The sequence below is a fragment of the Stegodyphus dumicola genome, chromosome 4 (assembly GCF_044657685.1).
Source record: "Stegodyphus dumicola isolate Sdum_Otavi_A_Nest chromosome 4, ASM4465768v1".
Taxonomy (NCBI): Eukaryota; Metazoa; Arthropoda; class Arachnida; order Araneae; family Eresidae; genus Stegodyphus; species Stegodyphus dumicola.
The window spans coordinates 51,567,186-51,586,245 of NC_140771.1; the positions used below are offsets into that span (position 1 = coordinate 51,567,186).

Genomic DNA, 19,060 nt, shown 5'->3' on the forward strand with positions numbered 1-19,060 from the left:
TTATATAACAGCATTGTTCATGAGCTGAAAATATTTTATTAGGGTATTTGCTTTTTTATTTCTCATTTCAAACCACTCTCCAGTATAAATGAATGAAATACAACTGTTACAGCTCACAATGGGCTTTCACTTGATCGTCTACCGTGAGCTCAAAAAAGTACTAGTGCCTTTGGTAGGCATCTGTTACAATACAGCAGTACTGACACTACTTTTTATCAAATTTTTGTATTTTTAATTAGAATAAGCCTTTATCTTCAGGAAATTGTGTAATCATACAGCCAATATGAAGCCTTGGTGGCTACAAGTTGCTTCTTCCACCTATGATTATTTTTGTTATTTATTTAGAATTTTAGATTGCTTTTCTTCGTAGATCTTGAAAAATTTTCACAACACAGCAAAATATTTGGATTTTTTTTTTTTTTTTTTTTTAAACTTTTGTGCAGTTCTCAATGGAAGCATCTGTCTTTTCAAAACAGAATTCCAATAGCTCAATTATGTTCATGTCTTTTGATTTGCTTCTTAAAGCAAAATTTTTGTTTATGATATCCTACCCTGAAGTAATTCGTTCCTAAACATTCTGAGTTGATGCAATTTCAACCAAATGTGTTTTTATCAGCATCTTCTTTTAATAACAAGTTCTGAATATCTGTAATAGTCTTAACATGAAACTTAGCATAGTTGGTAGAACCTTTTTCTGTACCATCAACTCAAGAAGTTTCATTTTCACTATCAGACTGATCTTATTCTTAACAGGTTTTATTCAATTGCTGAAAAGATTTAATTTAAAGAATAAAAACTTTTAGCCACGCTTAGCCAAATAAAATCTCTTTAAATGTAACTGATCTTGTACTCTGCGGGAAAAAAAGGGGGGCACAGTTATATACCTCCCATTCTACTATCCTGTCCGATTGACGGAATTCATATTGCGTTTTTCAAGTCTCGGAAGCGCAACTTAGGATATATATTAGATATATATACATACTTGCCAACCTATGACACTCAAAAATCAGGAGATTTTTTAACAAAATCAAGAGATTTTTCACAATGTTAAAAATATTTTTTAAATGATAAAAATATAGTTTTTAATAATGAATTAACTTTAAATAGTTACTAAGTCTTAACTGCAAACAAAACAAAAAATACCTAAAACGTAAAAAACATTTTTATTACTTGCATCGTTTAAAAAAAAAAAGACACTTTAATCAGTTTTCATACAAATGTTATGGACAGTCGCAGATTTTGTTTTCGTTAAGAAAGAAACTTCATAATTTTGTTCATAGCAATTGCCACGTAGGCCTGCTTTCGCTAATAAAAGTTTTTCTAATGTGTCATCACTAATATTAGATCTAAATTTAGTCCTCGTTTTCGCAACAACACTGAAAATCCTCTCACACTCCGCATTACTATGGGGAACTAACTGTCAAGATGGCCAACATAATTCTAGAGAGTTCACTACATTTTAAAATTCCATCAGCACCTTTCAATTTTCCAATTAAACTCCACTGGGTATCAATCCTAGCTGATTTTATAACTTCATCCAAGTTTTCTAATTGTAAACTGCAAAATTGCGACTGTAGTATATCAGTAGCAACATCAATATCGTCATCTTTCATGACTAAACGAAGTAACACAGGAAATCTGTTCAAAAAGTACCTTATGTCAGAAAAAGATGCATTTGCTAGAGCAGAAACATCAGCAACTTTAGCATGCAAAATCACTTCATCATTGACTGGAAATTTATGTAGTGTTTAATCACATACTCGACAGAAGTAACTTCTAACATGAAGATAAAACTTATTTTTGTCTTCTTCTGAAAGTTCTTCCACTGCTTTTGTAGTTGCAGCTCCTATTACCAAATCTTCATCTTCCTTCTGATTTTCTGTTTCACCATAAATCACATCATATATAGAATTACAACACAAAACACAGACTGGTTTTACAAACTTTGATAAAATGTCTTTAAACAGATCATAAATCTTTGATTGCAAAACATGAATTAATGGAATTCTGCTTTGTAGAATTGTGTTCAGAACATCGAATGATGGCAAAATGAAAAAAAAAAGCAAAAAGCTTTGTTAAGGTCCGAAAGAAAAACATAAATATTCGTTCTTCATAAGATAAACTTACAGTAATCGGAAAATGTTTCGTGTGTTGAGCAATTTTTTTATTTTGAGAGAAATTTGTATCAGCTTTATGCTTATATTTTGCATTATTATTTTGAGAACTGCCAGTTGAATTGCTGAATGATGCAGAAATTACTTTATTTTTCTCAAACCTATTTTTAACAATGGAAGTAGTAACTACATCTCCATTTACTTTAGATACTTTATAACTTTCAATAGGGTCTTTTATCTTAACTTTCGAAGCATTTACTTCTTCTTTAAAAAATGCAAGAAGTGGGTTCCATTGATCGAGGATTCTAGATAAGCATTTCTTTAAAGACAGCCAGCGTGTACACACATGTTTCAAAATTTTTCTTATTTCAGTATTATGTAGCTGTTGGAACTGTTTCAATTTTTCCTTTCTTTTAGAACTCCTTTCAAGATAATAATAAATATCAACAATGTGTTCATCCACATTTAATGGTAAAGAAGCTGCCCCTTTTTCAGCTGCTAAATTTAAGAGGTGACAGGTGCACCTCATAATCTGCAAATCTGAATTTGCCTTTCTTAAGATGCCTGCAACACCAGTCTTCAGGCCTACCATTACTGGTGCATTATCGGCACCAAGTGCTAAGCAATTATTTAGAGGGACTGCATTTTCTTTTAAAGTTTTAATAATTAGCTGTGCTATATTAAAGCCTGTCGAATGTCCTTCTAAAGTGGGAACAGAAAGTAAACTGCACTCAATTTCTGAAGACTCTGGATTAAAAAAAGAAACAACAATTGGATACAGTTTTGAATTGGTATTATTGCTTCCATCCATAGACAGTCAGAACGGAGCTGTTTTAATGCAATCAATAACTGAAGATTTATTTTTCAAACCCATTTCTTTAACAATTGCACCTGTTTTGGTCCTTGCACTTGAGTATTTCTTAGCGATTTCACTATCAGGAAACATTTTTCTAAATAAAGCTGCAGCGTGATCCAATGCATTCAGTGGCAGGTTGTGCTCCAGTAAAAAGGCAGAGATCAGACATTCTGCATTAATCACTTTTTGGTCTTTTGTTTCCGAAGAAAAATTTAATTTTTCGTTTTTTTCAAAACAACTCATGTTGTCCTTGTGTTTTTGTGTACGAACATGTTTGAGAACATCTGCCCTTCCACCATGCAAAATCAAAAAATCGCAACGACAGATGGTACACATCGCATATTTATTACATTTGCTTGAAGAAATAATGGAAGGAAAGTCAACTGTGTACGATTTTTGAAACGTGCACGAGTATTTCACCTTTCTCGCAGACATAACAAAAGACAATAATTTCTAAAACTATTTCCCAATGGCACGTGTACTCACACAACTCAGGACAAGATGAACGAAATAACGAAAGAACATCCAAATAATGGCCAATGGCCTTGAGCTTGCTTTGTGCTCATTGGCTAATATATGCCAGATCACACGCAGTGGAGCTCGATGCCCATTGGAGAACTGGAGAACGACGTTTCTGGATACGTATGCTGTCACTCACAAAGCAGAAATTCTCATCTGATTCGGAAGGTTTTATTTTAGATATAATCTAGAGAATATTCAGTTGCTTTCAGACGTCCAAAATCACTTTTTTTTTTGTTCATATAACGAAGTATTAAGCTTAGTTCCATAAAAATCGTGAGAAATATTAAAATAAGAGAAAGTCGGGAGAAATATATTGTAAATCGGGTTTGCGGGAGAGCAGTCGAAAATCGGGAGTCTCCCGCCTAAATCAGGACAGTTGGCAACTCTGTATATATATAGCATTGGTCTAACACAGGTATTTTGACACAAAATCAGACTTTTTCTGAAATGACATACAAAATTTTTTCCATATTTCAATTCTATGACTCAAATTATGTCTAAATATTAAACTTTGTAATATTCGGTGCAAAATGTCTGGAGAAATTCAAAAATTTATCTTGGCGTATTTTTTTCAGTTTGTGCCAAGAATAATTCACTTGGCAAACTTCTTAATTTATAGCAACATATTTTCCTTTCTTTTTTTTCATTGCAGAAGAGCGGAAAAGTCATCATTCATACTTTCAAATAGTTTTAACAAAGTGTGTTAACCACATTTAGCGTTATTATCGCTTATAACAAATATGCCAAATTCCAAACTGCACCAATATGTAAATTCATGTATATCTTAGAACATTTTGAATAAAAAACTCTATTTTTTTTTTTTTTTTTTTTTTTTTTTGCACGTATGTTTAGACAAAGAAAGTCTATGTAAAGAAGGAAAGGCTCCATAGACGTAATATAAAGCAGTTTGTGTTCTACGCCGCTAGAAAGAAGAGGGACAATTCGCCAAGGAATTTGGCGACGGAACCTGTTGGCGAGAATTTCCCCCTTTGTGATGTACCTGGTCAAGATTTTCCACCTCTGCCACGTGTACAGGAAATTGAGGAATACAGGTTAAGATGAATCGTTCTTTGACTTTTCGCAATAATTTAAACTCGAATTTTCATGCTTTTTTGCTTTACTAGTTAACTTGTATTATCCATATCGCAGTTTGATGTCTGATTTTATATCTGTCAATATGTAGGAAAAAAAATGGAGTCACACAGCTCTAAACTCTTGATAAACATGAACGTCGAACCTGTTCGAACTTCGAGCTTTGGCGCTTTTTGATGGCAGATATTTCACGCATGTGCAGTTGTGTCCCTTTTCGTTCGGAGGGAGCCACTCCTGCTGCTGCGAAGCTTTCCTTCTTAACAATACATATTCTTTGGCTTAGAAATACACCTACTCTAAGGTGAAAGCAAAAGTTTTATAGGTAATAACTCAAAATTTTTTTCGAAAAATTAAAAATAAATCATAAAAATGGATGATTTTTATTTAGAATGAACCTGAATTTTGAAATTTAAAGGAAGAATCAAATAAGTTTAATAAAAAAAAAGGTATTAATAAACATATATCAGATTCAATTAACTTTGAGGAGCAAAATTTTGAGAGATAATTTTTTAAAAACTACTCATGCGATATTTATAAAACTTTGCAGTTTGGCATAATTTGAGTCGTAGAATCAAAATATGGAAAAAAAAGTGGCATGCCATTTCAGAAAAAGTCCGATTTTGTGTCAAAATACCCATATTAGAACAATGATATATATAAATCTAATACATATCCAAAGTCACACTTTTGAAACATAAAAAATGCAATTTGAGTTTTGTCAATCGGCCCAGTAGAACACAAGATGTAGAACTGTCCTCCTTTTTTGGGGGTAGGGCAGTGTACCTAATTGTATGAAAACCATTATTATTATTTCATTAAATTTTTGTTCATAAAATTAATTGAAATATTTATAAATAAAAATCTTTGACTCTAAATATTTATTCAGAATCATATTCTATTTTACAAACCTTATCACTTGGAATTAAAATATTTGAACTAATAAATGGAGAACAAGCATCAATTAAAATATTTCTGTCCTCATCAGTTTTACATAAGTCCAAAGCAGTATTTCCAAGAGAGGTTCTGCAAAAGAAAAATATTTTGTATTAAAATATATTTTTTCTTTCCTGAAATATTAAAATATATTTTTCAATTATAACAATGTTGTATTTTTGCATGCTAAGTGTTTGAGTTATACCAGCTACAACTCAACTCTGTTTAAGTTTTATGTTTTAAAAATAAGCTCTATCATTTTTGTAAGAATAATTGCTTCTAAATTTTTGTAAATATCTGCAATTAAAGAGTTTTTTCATATTAAATCCATAGTTATTTTCGAATCCTTTAAAATACTGCCGTCCTGGGAACAGGACTATGGATAATTTAAAACGGGAAAGAACACAATTATGGCGATGTTTCACAATTTCTTTGAAAGAAATGGACACTGTTCTAAAAGACGAAGCAGTAAGTAAGATTGATTTGATATCTGTATTTAATATATTTAATGATAAAGCTGACAGATTATTTCAGTTAGATGAAATAGATAAAGTAAAATGGCTATAAATGGAAAATTTTAATGAAGATGAATTTTCTAATGATATAGATTTAACGGAAAGCTATCAAAATCAGTGGGCTGCTATGAAAACGAAAGTTGATTTAATGTTATCAACCACTGAAAGAAAGGGCGATATTTCTAGTGTAGTAAATGAAACCAAGTGAAATTTCCGTCTTCGTAAGTTAGAATTGAAACATTTTGATGGTAATATTAAAAACTGGCTAGGATTCTGGAGACAATTTAAAAAGATTCATGATGATGATAGCATTGATGCAGATGACAAATTTCAGTATCTTTTACAAGCAACTGAAGAAGGTTCATCGGCCAAAAGTGGCGAAAATTTTACTTTGCGGATTCTTTATGATAAATTGGAGACTCAGCTGCGAGCATTAGAGACTTTAAGCGAACATCTGAGAAATATGAAGCAATGTTATATCCTTTAGTAGAATCAGCTCTGCCAGAAGTTCTTATCAAGGAGTGGGAATGCATACATAACCGTGTAGAAAATAAAGACAAAATGAACATGTTAGGAAATTTATTAGAATTTCTTCATTTGGAAGTTGAAAGTGAAGAGCGGTTACAACTTGCTCGATCAGGGTTTGAGAATGATCAATTTGAAAAATTTAAAACGAAAGAAAAAATTCCCACTACAGCTTGTATTGTATCTAATGAAAAGAAAAGAGCTGAGAAAAATGGCAAACATTGTTTATTTTGTAATAAGTCATCTATCTCAGAATGTTTTAATGCTGCCGAGATGTCACTGGAGGCGAAAAGGGAAACACTGAAGAAAAGGGGAGCTTGTTTCATCTGTATGAAACCAGGACACAATTCTAAGACCTGAAAAGCTTATTTAAAGTGTATTATATGCAAGAAAAAAAAAAAAAAAAAAAAAAAAAACCATAGCATTATGTGTCCAAATATAAATCAATCAAAACAAGACAAACAATCTGAATTGGATGCACAGGTTCTTTTGTCACCAAAAAATTCTCCAACATTATTGTTAACTGTACTGGTGAAAATCATCAATGATGACAAGTCTGGAATCGTTCGCAGATTATTTGATACTGGTGCTCACAGATCTTTCATACGAAAAGATATTGCGGAGAAACTAGGATTGAAACCTGTAGATCAAGAAATGATGAGCCATGGACTTTTGGGGGGCAGTGAAACTAAAGAGTCGCATAATGTCCACAATATTACATTACAAAGCTTGTGTCCAAATTTCAAGTGCACTATTTCAGTTTTGGACGAAAAGAAGATATGTGGTGCAATTCCACATGTAGAAGATCCTGATATTTATCCAATTTTGAAAAAGAAATATATATGCTTAAGCAATACAGGAGAATATGTGCCTGGAATAGGTTTATTAATAGGAGCAGATTACCTTGGCACATTATTGACTGGGATAATTGAGCCCATTTATAATAATTTGGTAGCTATTAAAACAAAACTTGGATGGACACTTCAAGGTAAACAAAGAAACTACTCAAAATTTTTTGAGAGTATTGTATATGCTAATAATTTAGATTTTATGGGATTGTGGAGCCTAGATGTCATCGGTAAGATGTCCTGCAGAAGTAAAGTCAAGGCAGGTAACCAATGAAGAAACAGTAGATTTTTTTCGTAAAACTATTAAAAGAAACGAAGACAAAAGATATGAATTATGTTTGCCATGGAAAAGTGGATGTCCAGAATTAGAAACGAATAAAAAATTAGCTACTAAACGGTTAATGTCAACTACCAAAAATCTCTTACGATCTGGACATTTAAGAGAATATGATGATGTGTTTAATGAGTGGGTTCAGGATGGAATTATTGAAATTGTACGAGAAAAAGGGACACTATTTACCACATCATCCTGTGATAAAAACTTGCGTAACAACAAAAATTCGTCTGGTTTTTGATGCGCCGACGAAAGATTCCAAAGGAAATTCCTTGAATAACTGTTTAGAAAAGGGGCCAAATTTATTAGAATTGGTACACAAATTGATAATGCAGTTTCGGAAAAATGCAATTGGCGTAATTGCAGACATCAAAAAAGCATTTTTACAAATCAGTTTGAATCCAGAGGATAGGGAGTATTTTAAATTTCTGTGGTAGAAGGATTTATCAAGACGAGAAGAAATAATCACTCTCCGACATTGTAGAGTGGTATTTGGTGCTTTTCCTAGTCCATTTTTACTAGAAGCAACTAAAGCTTTCCATCTAGATAACGCTCCGGATGAAAGGAAGCAAACACCTTGTCGACTCAAAGAATCTTTTTATGCGGACAACTGTATTACAGAAGTTTTTAATATGGCTTTAACCCTTTGCAGCTCAGTGTTCCACTACATGGAACACCCAAATTGAATCACTTCTGAAACCTTTAAATTCAACCGTAAATAGATAAAAATGCCTTTATAATATACTTTGAACATTTCTTTTTAAACATTAGATAGCAGCATATCACAAGGAGACAAAGAATTTTCATTTATTATGTGTTATTAAAATCCACGTTTTTCAAGTAATTTTCTCTATTTTTTTAATGATATAAAAAATTTTATTTGGAAAAAAAAATTAGGCATAATTTTGCTGGCTGTACTCCAAATTATTTGTTCTATATTTTTTTAAATCTTTCATACAAAAACCATACGCAGAATCATTGAATGAAACAAGGTGTTCCATTAGCGGGAACACTGCGCCTTTAGCGATCTCATGCTGTTACGAATCAGAACATCTGTGCTTAGGAGAAAACATCCGTTGTTTACGTTTTCTGTTTCTGTTGTTTTTTTTTTGGGGGGGGGATGAATTCAAACAAAGCAGTATTGAGGGGTGAAGTGTGTTTTGTGTTATGAAAGCCCTAATATTGGCATCTCGTATTTTTTGGGAGTAGGTTTTTAGGCGTGACTTTTATTAGTAGCTTGATTCATCTTTACTTAGACCTGTGCGAATTTTTTGCTGTTGCTTTTTATTCTCATTCCCGTTTATTTTCAATAATTGTGTAGACATTTTTCGTGTATGTAGTATATATTATAGGCTTATTTTTCTTTATTGTTAATATTAATCGTAGTTAATTATTTTAACCGTAGTTGGTTTGTGCTTCCATCAAAAAGGTGTGACTTGCTTTGAACAATTTCACGAAGCTAAGAAATAGGAAAATTTGTAAATATTGTTGTATATAGGACTTGTGTATATAGATATTTATATCATTTATCTGTATATATTCAAGAACATTGTGTATATCCAGGAAACCAGGTATACAGCCATAATACAGAGTTTCTTTCATTCTTATACAAACGCTTCTACTCATTTTCGTGCTTCACTGCAATGCTCGCTTAGTCGCACTTTTAAAAGCTTTGGCGGCGCTGTGTTCCACCTCATGGAACACCCACACAATGAAAACGGTAAGTGCAATTTTTACAAAATTTTACCTGTATACTCCTTTAGGACTAAATAGACTGCATACAACGTTTTTTGTTGAAATTCCGACGTTAATGTATAGTGCGCCGCAAAGGGTTAAGAAGATTCTTTGCTCGAAGAAGTAGAGTAAATATAATGTACACTGACAACGGTACAAACTTCATTGGTTCAAGCAATGCTCCAAGAAATTTAGATTGGGAGAAGATCATGTCGTTTTCCACTATCAGGAAAATCAAATGGAATTTAACCTTCCAACAGCCGCCTGGTGGGGAGGATGGTAGGAGCGCATGGTTAGAATGTTGAAAGAGATGCTAAGAAGAATTTTGGACAGGAAAAGTCTCGACTATGAAAAGTTGGAAACTATTCTGTGTGACTGCGAAGTTACAATAAACTCTAGGCCACTTACATATATTGAAGACAATTCTGAAGGTCTGAAGCCATTAACTTCCGCTTGTTTCTTACAAAGTATTCCTAGCAGTGAAACAACTGATTTAGATGAAATCGGCAGTAAAAACCTAAATATAAGACTGCGTTTTGTAAAAAAATTAAGGCAGGTTTCAAGAATGAGATTTCAGAATGAGAATTTAGCAATGTTGATTCATAAAGGTAAGAGCCGGGAAGAATCTTTAAGAGTTGGAGAGGTCGTTCTTTTAGAAACTGATGGCAAGTGTATCAACTGGCCTTTAGGAATCGTCATTGAAGTCTTTTCTGGAGCAGATGGGCACTCATGAGTTGCCAGAGTGAGAACAGCTGATGGATAGAAGTTGAGACAATTCCAAATACTTTAGAAATCAACAGTTTGGAAAAGTTACCATTCATTGCCCAAGATGCTCGAAGGGATGAAAGTGCCTCTCAGAATATGCCTCTACGCCCTGCAGCTAATGATTCAGATTCCAGTGAAGATGATAATTCGTAACCCAAAGTCCCAGATTTTGTTACTAGACCTGGTTGATGTGTTAAAATTCCCAATAGACTTAATTTATAACTTTTGTTGCAATTTGTAGGATACCTACAAATTGAAAGGTGGGAGGTTGTTTGAGTAATACCAGCTACAACTCAACTCTGTTTAAGTTTTATGTTTTAAAAATAAGCTCTATCGTTTTTTAAGAATAATTGCTTCTAAATTTTTGTAAATATCTGCACTTAAAGTGTTTTTTCATATTAAATCCATAGTTATTTTCGTATCCTTTAAAACTAAGAGTAAACCAAATAACAAGTCTTGTCTTTTTATTAATTTGATTATTATAAGGATATACAATGCCACTTAAAAATAAATTAATCAATTCCAATAATGCATTTTATTTTAAAATAAAAAAAATACATTATTGTATAACTTTTAATTAAATCCAAACTTCCACATACTTTAAATGTAAATCAGCACCTCTAGAAACTAAAAGTATGGCAATTTGCATCTTTTCATTAATCAGAGCATCATGAAGGGGAGTAATATTATCTTTCAGAGAAGGAACATTTACAAGGGCTCCATGATCCAGAAGTAATTTTGCTATTTCAACATAACCATGACTGCTAGCTTCATGCTAGAAAGAATAAAACAAAGCAATGAGCATAGTAGAAAACCAATTTTTTTTTTTTTTTTTCAGTTTTAGTATGATTTATTCTACAAGAAACCTTTATAAAACTTTACTTTTGGACAATCAACTTTAACTAGCTCTTTAAATATCAAACTGGTTACTAAAAGCAAAAATCTTATATTTAAAAAAGTAAGTAAATATGCAGAATTCCAGTTATCTGGATTATTTACTTTTTAAGGCAATTTGCTGTCTATCAGTTTATGCATTTTTGTTGATTTAAATAAAAATAGAAGATAAAAAGTATACTTATAGAGAACCTGTGTACTTTAAAGCTAAATTCTTGCTTTATGTAGACAGTCAGGTGACTTAATGCCCTGTAATCTTACAGAGAAATACCTATGAACTCAGTAGAAAGCTTAAAATGAACTTTTTGAATATAACTTCCCATTTAACAACTTACACAACTAGTGTAATTAATAGAACGATGGTTTGTGGGATTTCACAGAATGCTAATTTAATAAAACTTAAGTCCTTAATGGCTGGAATTTACATGACGAAGTTCTACAGTAAGCTTTGGTTCAAGCTCTTTAATCATGGAGCATGGCTAGCAAAAGATTAAAGCTTTTTCAAGTAAAATCTAAGTGCTGGGCATGAACAGCACAGAAAAGACCAACGACCACAGCCAAAACTTTCACAAGAACTCTATTCTTATACACATTAACTAATAATTTTAACTTAAAAAAAAATTACTACCTATGGAATTACATTCTTTTACTTTATAAATGACTTCTAACTCATTTTAAGTATCATCCACTAGTATATAATGTGCTTACCAAAATAAAAAATTATTCCAATATTCAATTTTATTGAAAGATGCATGTTGGCATTTGTATTTTGCCATTTTAAAAAAGCTACAGGGAAATCATATGAGTAAATACAATCTTTAGCAACATTTAAAAGTACTCTAAACTACTTTTCATGGAATTTGATCCCTCTTGAACAAAGTACTAAAAATAACAGAAGTCAAAACTATTGCACTTTCGGAAGTAATCCAGCTGAGTTACTTACTATGAAAGTAGCACATAAAGACCATACAGTGCAGCTCTCTAAAATTCTATATTACTAACAAACTCGGCCCTAACATATTATTTGAATGCAAGTAAAAATCTTCAATAGTTAAACTGATGAAATTGTTCCCCCCCCCAAAGAATAATTTTAAAGAAATTTTTTACTTCCTATTAGTATATTGAACTTTCGTATTTTTCATTTAACAATATTTATGCATTACCTCATAAAAATTTAGAGTACTTTTATTACATAAAAATAACTGATGATTAAAATTAAAATTACTTAAAATTCATTGCAAACAGAAAAGTAATATTCAAAGTAATAACTTACCAGAGGTGTCCAACCATTATTATCTTGAGTATTTACTAAAGCTCCATCATCTAAGAGTTTCTTCACTTTATCAATATTTCCCTGTAAAAAGAATTAATTATGTACATAAAAAGTTAAAAAAAATCTGAAAGCTTTTAGATTTTATATTATGCCCCAAAAGGCATTTTTTTAGCGTTTTGTGTGTTACCTTTATTTATTAAATATCATGTTTTTCGCACTTAAACTATAAAATTCAATTTAACAGCAGTATCAGAAAATATTTATAAGAGCATATACGCAGTTTCGTGCGTTGGAGATAAAAATGTCCCCCCCCCTTTACTGACTGATTAGTTTAATGAAGAATACTAAATCTATGATTCTTTTTATTACAATAATACCAAATTTTTAGTATATAAATATTATTATTAAAAAAAAGGAGGAGTTTATCACATACTTTAATAACTTCCCGATGAAGCAGTGTTTCACCTTTATGATTTTTTTTATTTAGATTAGAAGGTGACTGCACAGGTACATCTGAAACCTTAGAAGATAATTTCTTTTTCTCAGATGCATTAGAAAATGCTGCACATTTCTTTGCACTTTTTGATAAAGACTTGACTGATGTATTTTCTTGCGTTTCCTGCATATGAAAATTACAAAATAAATTTTTATAGTTTTATATGAAATATCTAACAGTTTAAAAAATAATAATCAAAAGCATTTTAAATTGTTTTAGCTAAAATAGTTCCAAAATACGGCCAATAGCATCAACTGAAACTTATGGTAGAATCTTTACTTAAAATGGCTTGATCAAATGCCCTGCATTTTAAATTATTTTAGCTAAAACAGTTCCAAAATGTATTCAATAGCAACAATAGCTACTTAAGGTAGAAACTTTATTTTAATGGCTTGATCAAATGCCCTACTTCAAATAGCTTTCTTATACTGAGATTGCAAATTAATTGTTTATCTATGTTACATTTTGAATGAAGAATATTTTTGAAGGAATTAAAAAACATTATCTCTATTACGAAATAGTAAAGTATGTTGGTATATATGTTCCTGGCATTGCGGAAAAACGGCAGATTGTACTGCACAGGTAATACTCCAAATGACCATGTGCACTTCGAAGCCCAAACTTTGAATTTTTTAAATTTCTCATTTTGTACAAATTTAATGAATTTTTTATTAACAAACATTGCAATTTAAAAGCTACCATAAACAACATAAAATGTTATTTAATAAAATATAATGGTGCAGATTATTGCCCTTTAGAAAAATGTAAGATATTTATTTTTCACTTTTAATCAACAAACTCAGCTACAGTAAAAGACTGGAATATCCTGCATTTAACTAACCAAAAAGCTCAAGTAACTAGAATATTTTACAAATTTTTTTATTCACCCCAAAACTTTATAAAATGGAAGATTTGCAATGACATTGTAGAGCTCATAATACTACAAATAAATACTGTCATCAAACAGCGCTATTTAGCGTCACTAATGGATAAACATGACATCATAACACCATCAAAACATGTTTCTTTCCATTTTAATGTAAATTTGATTAATTCTTGATAAGCCAGCTTAATTTTTGTAAAAAAGGATACAAGTTCTATTTTTCCTCGCATTCTGAATAAATGATTAGTATTTATGACAGCATGAAGTGGTTTCAAAGTTACAGGATCTGAGCATCAATAATAGCCAAGATACGGGACTTTGAAAATGGATAAACAATGGTGATGTAACATGAAATTTAAGTTTTTTAAATCTATAATTTCTATCTCATTATCTAACTAAACTAAGAATGATCTCTTTGTTTAAATTTCTGCTGGAAAGATTTGTGACATCTCTGCCAGCTTTTACGTTCAGCACAATTTCATAATCGGAGCAGATGTTTTACTTAAAGAAGGTCTTTGAAATACATTAGCTTTTACATCTGATATGCACTTTTTTTAAAAAAATCTTACATAATTTTAAATGTAATTTCTGATATTCAGGTTTATATTCAGGTATAATTTAGGTTTTTGATATTCAAGTATAATTGTTTTTATAATTTTAGAGCAGCAACTTTTCTCATTGATTTGGCTTTCTAATAAGAATTCTGTTTCTTTTTATTAGCTCAACTATCTGGAATTTCAGTTCCTGAGCTTTTGAGATAGTTCAACTTTTACTGTACTGAAAAGTAAAATGTTGACACCTCCTAAAATAAAATATTTTCATTTTCCCCGTTTTCCCATTTATTTAATTTTCAAATTTAATATGTCTCCCTAAGTAGAATGGTGCATCACCAGAGTATCTAAGTGCAATGACCTTACTTTTATTAAAAAATTAATTATTTCAAATGTATCAATATAAATACAAAATTTAAAGTTCTGAGGTTTATGAAAAAGTCCATAAAAGTACAAGTCCATAAGGTAATCGAGCAAAAGGTAAAAATATCGAGCTGGCAACATGTAATGAACATAAGAAAAATACAAGCACAGGCAATTGTGAAAATATAAGGCGCATAATATATAATTTTAACATTATAAACACAAAATAACATCATAAACTGATAACCGAAAGTAGTCAAAGTTTCATCACAAAATTTAAATTATATACATATCAAAAGATGGTTCAAAAGGAGTTGAAAATGCAAAAAAATCTAGTTTCTATTTATACTAGATAAATAGCCACTAAAAATCTCTTGTAATATATTAAAGAAGAAAAAGGTTTTATCTATGGGAGTAGGCATGCACGAATTTCATCCAATCGATTCATGATTATTTTGATTACATAAAAAATAGAAAATTCACTAAAGATTTTGTTTACTTCACTAATGACCTGCAAAAAGTCCTTAAACTTTTAAATGTCATGTCTGAAATAATCTCGGGCACAGCACTGGTGTTCTAAAATGTCATGCCAGAGTATTACTCGGGCTAGGCTTAATTTTTAAAATTAGAAGTGCCGAAGCCCTATGGAAGACTGAGGAAGGAAAGAAAAATAAATAAATAAATAGCTAAAAATTAAAATAATTAAATGATAAATTTAAATTAATATTGATTTAATTAATTAATTAATTAAAATTAAAAATATGTAAAAAGATAAAGAGAAATCTAATAAATAACTAAATTAATTTTAAACAGTTAAATAGGAAAAAAAAAGTATTAGACATTGTCTTATTTGGGGCATCAGCTGGAATTACAGTTCCACTTAGAACCAACTCAGCCGATCTCCATCTGAGTTCCGAGTCCATCTGATTATGTGCATAATACAGTTCAAAGTCCATAATCCGGACCTCAAAGCCACAAACTTTACGCATTGCATACATTAAGCATGCTCGTAAAGAATGCACATAATGTATGCTTTACGCATGTGCGTGTTGAAAGAAATGTTTAATAAAATAAACAAATAAATATTAAGCTTTTTTTTTTTTTATATATATATAAAATTTGATACCCTTTAGATCATAATTGCTCTTTATTTCATAAATTACGGTTTCATATTTTTAATTGTATAATTTCTGCATGCCATTTTACCAGATTTAAATTGATGATCTATAATCCGGAATCGCCGAAGTCCCGACGAGTCCGGATTGCAAACTTTGTACTGTATACCATTTCAAGGCATGACAGATACTACTCTTTTCTTGCAGCACATCAAGGAAAAAAGATAAAATGATTAACCTTTAAAAGACGGGTGGCCCAAGAATCAGCCAGAGCTGCAGTGTCTCAAAAAGATGGCTGTGGCTGAAATATCAGCCAGCGAATTCTCCTCCCCCCATCCTTCAGGGTGCGGAGATAGTCATTGTCTGAATAACCTCCCTTGCCAGTTATACGAGATGACCTCCACACCTACCAACTGTGGGGTTTTGTAAATTCACTTTCGTTTCCCTCAGCAGCGAAATCTTAGCAATTTTACATTAGTATTAATTTCACCAACTTTTCTGTGTCATTAAAAATGTATTTTTTCTTTACATTTCTCCCTTTTTATTGTAATTTTTGTATTTAATATTGCTGTTTGAAACATGCAAAATGCAATGGAAACATAATCAATAAAAATCTGTTTTTAAAGTAAAGAAAAAAAAAAAAAAAAGCTTTTATCACAAAACTGCAAGAAAGAACAACGAACAATAATGTAGTTGAAAGATGAAATAACTTACGATACAATGGGAGGGGGGATGAATAAATTAAACTGAATAAGAATACTAATGAAAAAGGTAAACAAAACTAATACTATTAAAAAAATACAATGGGATTTGTTTGATATATAAATATAAGCTGTTACACAATGCTTGGAAACAAATAAAAGCGAACTGCCAATTTATACGAGAAAAAAATAGTTAAACATCATTTTTGAGTATAAATTAAAAATGTTAATTAGTGCATGTAATTCTAAACTAAATTCAGTTTGGAAACAAATAAAAACTGAATAAACTATGAACTGATTATAGGCGTGCATTTGCTGCTAAAGCATATTTTCATTATGATGCAATGTCAAAAGTTATACGAAATCTCACCATAACATATTTCCCTGGTTTAGGGGAAAGAAACAGCAGAAAAGAGAACAAATTCTTTTATATTATTCCCTTATCTCTTATCTGAAAATTAACAAAGGCGACCTACAGGAAAAGTTGCAAAAGAGTAGTAGTTTCCCTTTACAATGGCAGCTAAAAGGGGAGGTGGAAATGCATTTGGATTTCCCATCTTTTTAAGTGAAACCTTTCCAAACTGCCCCGTCTCTTAAAGGTTAAAGCTTCACTAAAAAGAATAGTGAGAATTCTAGAAACAGTATGAGGATATGGAAAGAAATTTAACAGAAAAGTGTAGGTTTGTAAATAAACAGGGAAGAGTTCAAGACTTTCTGACTGCGATGCCCTATCGATATAATTCTAGCCGTCAAGCAGAAATTTTCCCTGAATAAATTTTCCTTAATACAGCATGAGAATAAACATAAGACTTCTCTGTACAAGTGACAGCAGTGGTCCTCCTGTTTGGTTACATCATTCAGAAAGTCGAGTCTACAGGAGCTCTACAGTAAGAAGTCACTAGTATGAAGCGTGCATGACCAGGGTATCAGATTTAGTTCTTTGACGAATACAAAATTTACCCGCTCTAATAAATTCATTGCATATCCTGGAGAATAAGCCTTTGACATATGACTTAAAGCTTTTCTTTCCTTAAAAGTCTTAACCTATGTGCAAGGCTTGAGTGCGAGGGAAAGACAGGCCTGCACTTAGAAGTTAAAATTGATTTTTAAGGCAAGTTTACTATTAAAACAAAAATTATGCGCTAAAACTGTGGTTCACTTACATGAATGAAATGACGGCTGACATTAAAATTTAACTCGAAAATTGAGAAGTACCGAAGCCGGACTTCGGCACAATTTAAGCTCTGTACTCGGTGTAATTTTTTTTTTTTTTTTTTGAGTGCATCATATTGTTATACCCAAATATATATAGCGAGAAGTTTGTTTTGACTTTAATTCAATAGACAGCAGCACTTTATTGAAAGTTTCAAAAGATATAGGTTTATGTTCAAAGTGTGCATCATTTTTTTGATTTTTTTCAATGTGCGGCAAACATTTGATTTTTACAATAAAAAAATTGACAATTTATGTACCCAGATCATCAAAATAACTTGACAATCAAAGGGGTGTAAAAGTAGAGGGAATATTATTTGTAGAGTTTGTATTCTGACTTCTAATTTTGGGTTTAGAGGGAGCAAAGGAATTTGTGTCTGGTCATTTGTAGTGACATCAGTTCGAGTTTTCCTTTCATTACTAAGTGATTTGGTAGGATGTTTTTTGATTAAGAGGGTCACTTTGAGTCCTGGGAGGAATATTTCCACCACATGGCTCTGAATGAGTATTAACATTCTGGGTTCTTCGAATTACTACAGTTTTTGGTGCAAAAACGAAAGTTGGCTGCATGTCAGTTACAACACATCAGTTTTTCAATTTGCTTCACAGTCTGCAGTTTTATGCGGCAATGAACATCTAACACATCTCGGAGCAAGTCTGCACTTCTCCAATGAATGATAGAAATTCTGGCAATTGAGCAATACCACCTTTGTATTTGTATGGTTCTATTTTAATATAAAAACATAGTAAATTACCGATGTCATAGATTTTATCAGTGTTCGCAACATTAGGTAATTGCACTTGAAATAGAGGTAGTGGAATACACATTTTAATTCTGAATATTTAGTTCACTTTAATAACATTAAGGACTTCTGCAATTAACTCATATTTAATTTCCTTCTTAGAGCAGTCAGTGAGTAACTTTTGAATAACAACCTTCACAGGTTTAACACGTTTAGTATGTAGTATGTAATACTGTATACCATTGGTATCTAGATATCTTGTAATCTCACTGTGATGATCCAGAGTGGTAATAATTTTAAGAAATCACCAGAAATTCTGGCTGTGAAGACAACATTTAGTTCTTTATTAAGTTTTTAACTAAGTCATTAAATTTAATTGGGGAATGATTATAACTGGAATTATACTTATTTGTGGTAGTTATCTGCAGTATTAGTATTATCAACATTTTCATTAGCCTTTTCAGTATTATTTTCTTTACAATTAAGGGTAGCAAATTTATTTAAGACTGCAATATCAACAATATTTTTTAACATTTTACATGGCCTGGCAGTCTTCCTAGGGGAAATAAAACCGTCCAAGTATGTGGTTTT

The 19,060-nt window shown here is 31.4% G+C and overlaps 1 protein-coding gene across 6 annotated transcripts in view; it reads right to left on the reverse strand.

The window, feature by feature from the left end:
• LOC118204989 (BRCA1-associated RING domain protein 1-like) overlaps positions 1 to 19,060 on the reverse strand; it is a 79,535-nt gene that overhangs the window by 30,426 nt on the left and 30,049 nt on the right. For all 6 annotated transcript variants that reach the window (XM_085814847.1, XM_085814844.1, XM_085814845.1 and 3 more), the window contains 4 exons: positions 12,839 to 13,024; positions 12,406 to 12,486; positions 10,838 to 11,013; positions 5,493 to 5,607 (listed from right to left, as the gene is read on the reverse strand). In XM_085814847.1, coding sequence (XP_085670973.1) covers positions 5,493 to 5,607; positions 10,838 to 11,013; positions 12,406 to 12,486; positions 12,839 to 13,024 — 558 coding nt within the window. The remainder of the gene's footprint in view (positions 1 to 5,492; positions 5,608 to 10,837; positions 11,014 to 12,405; positions 12,487 to 12,838; positions 13,025 to 19,060) is intronic.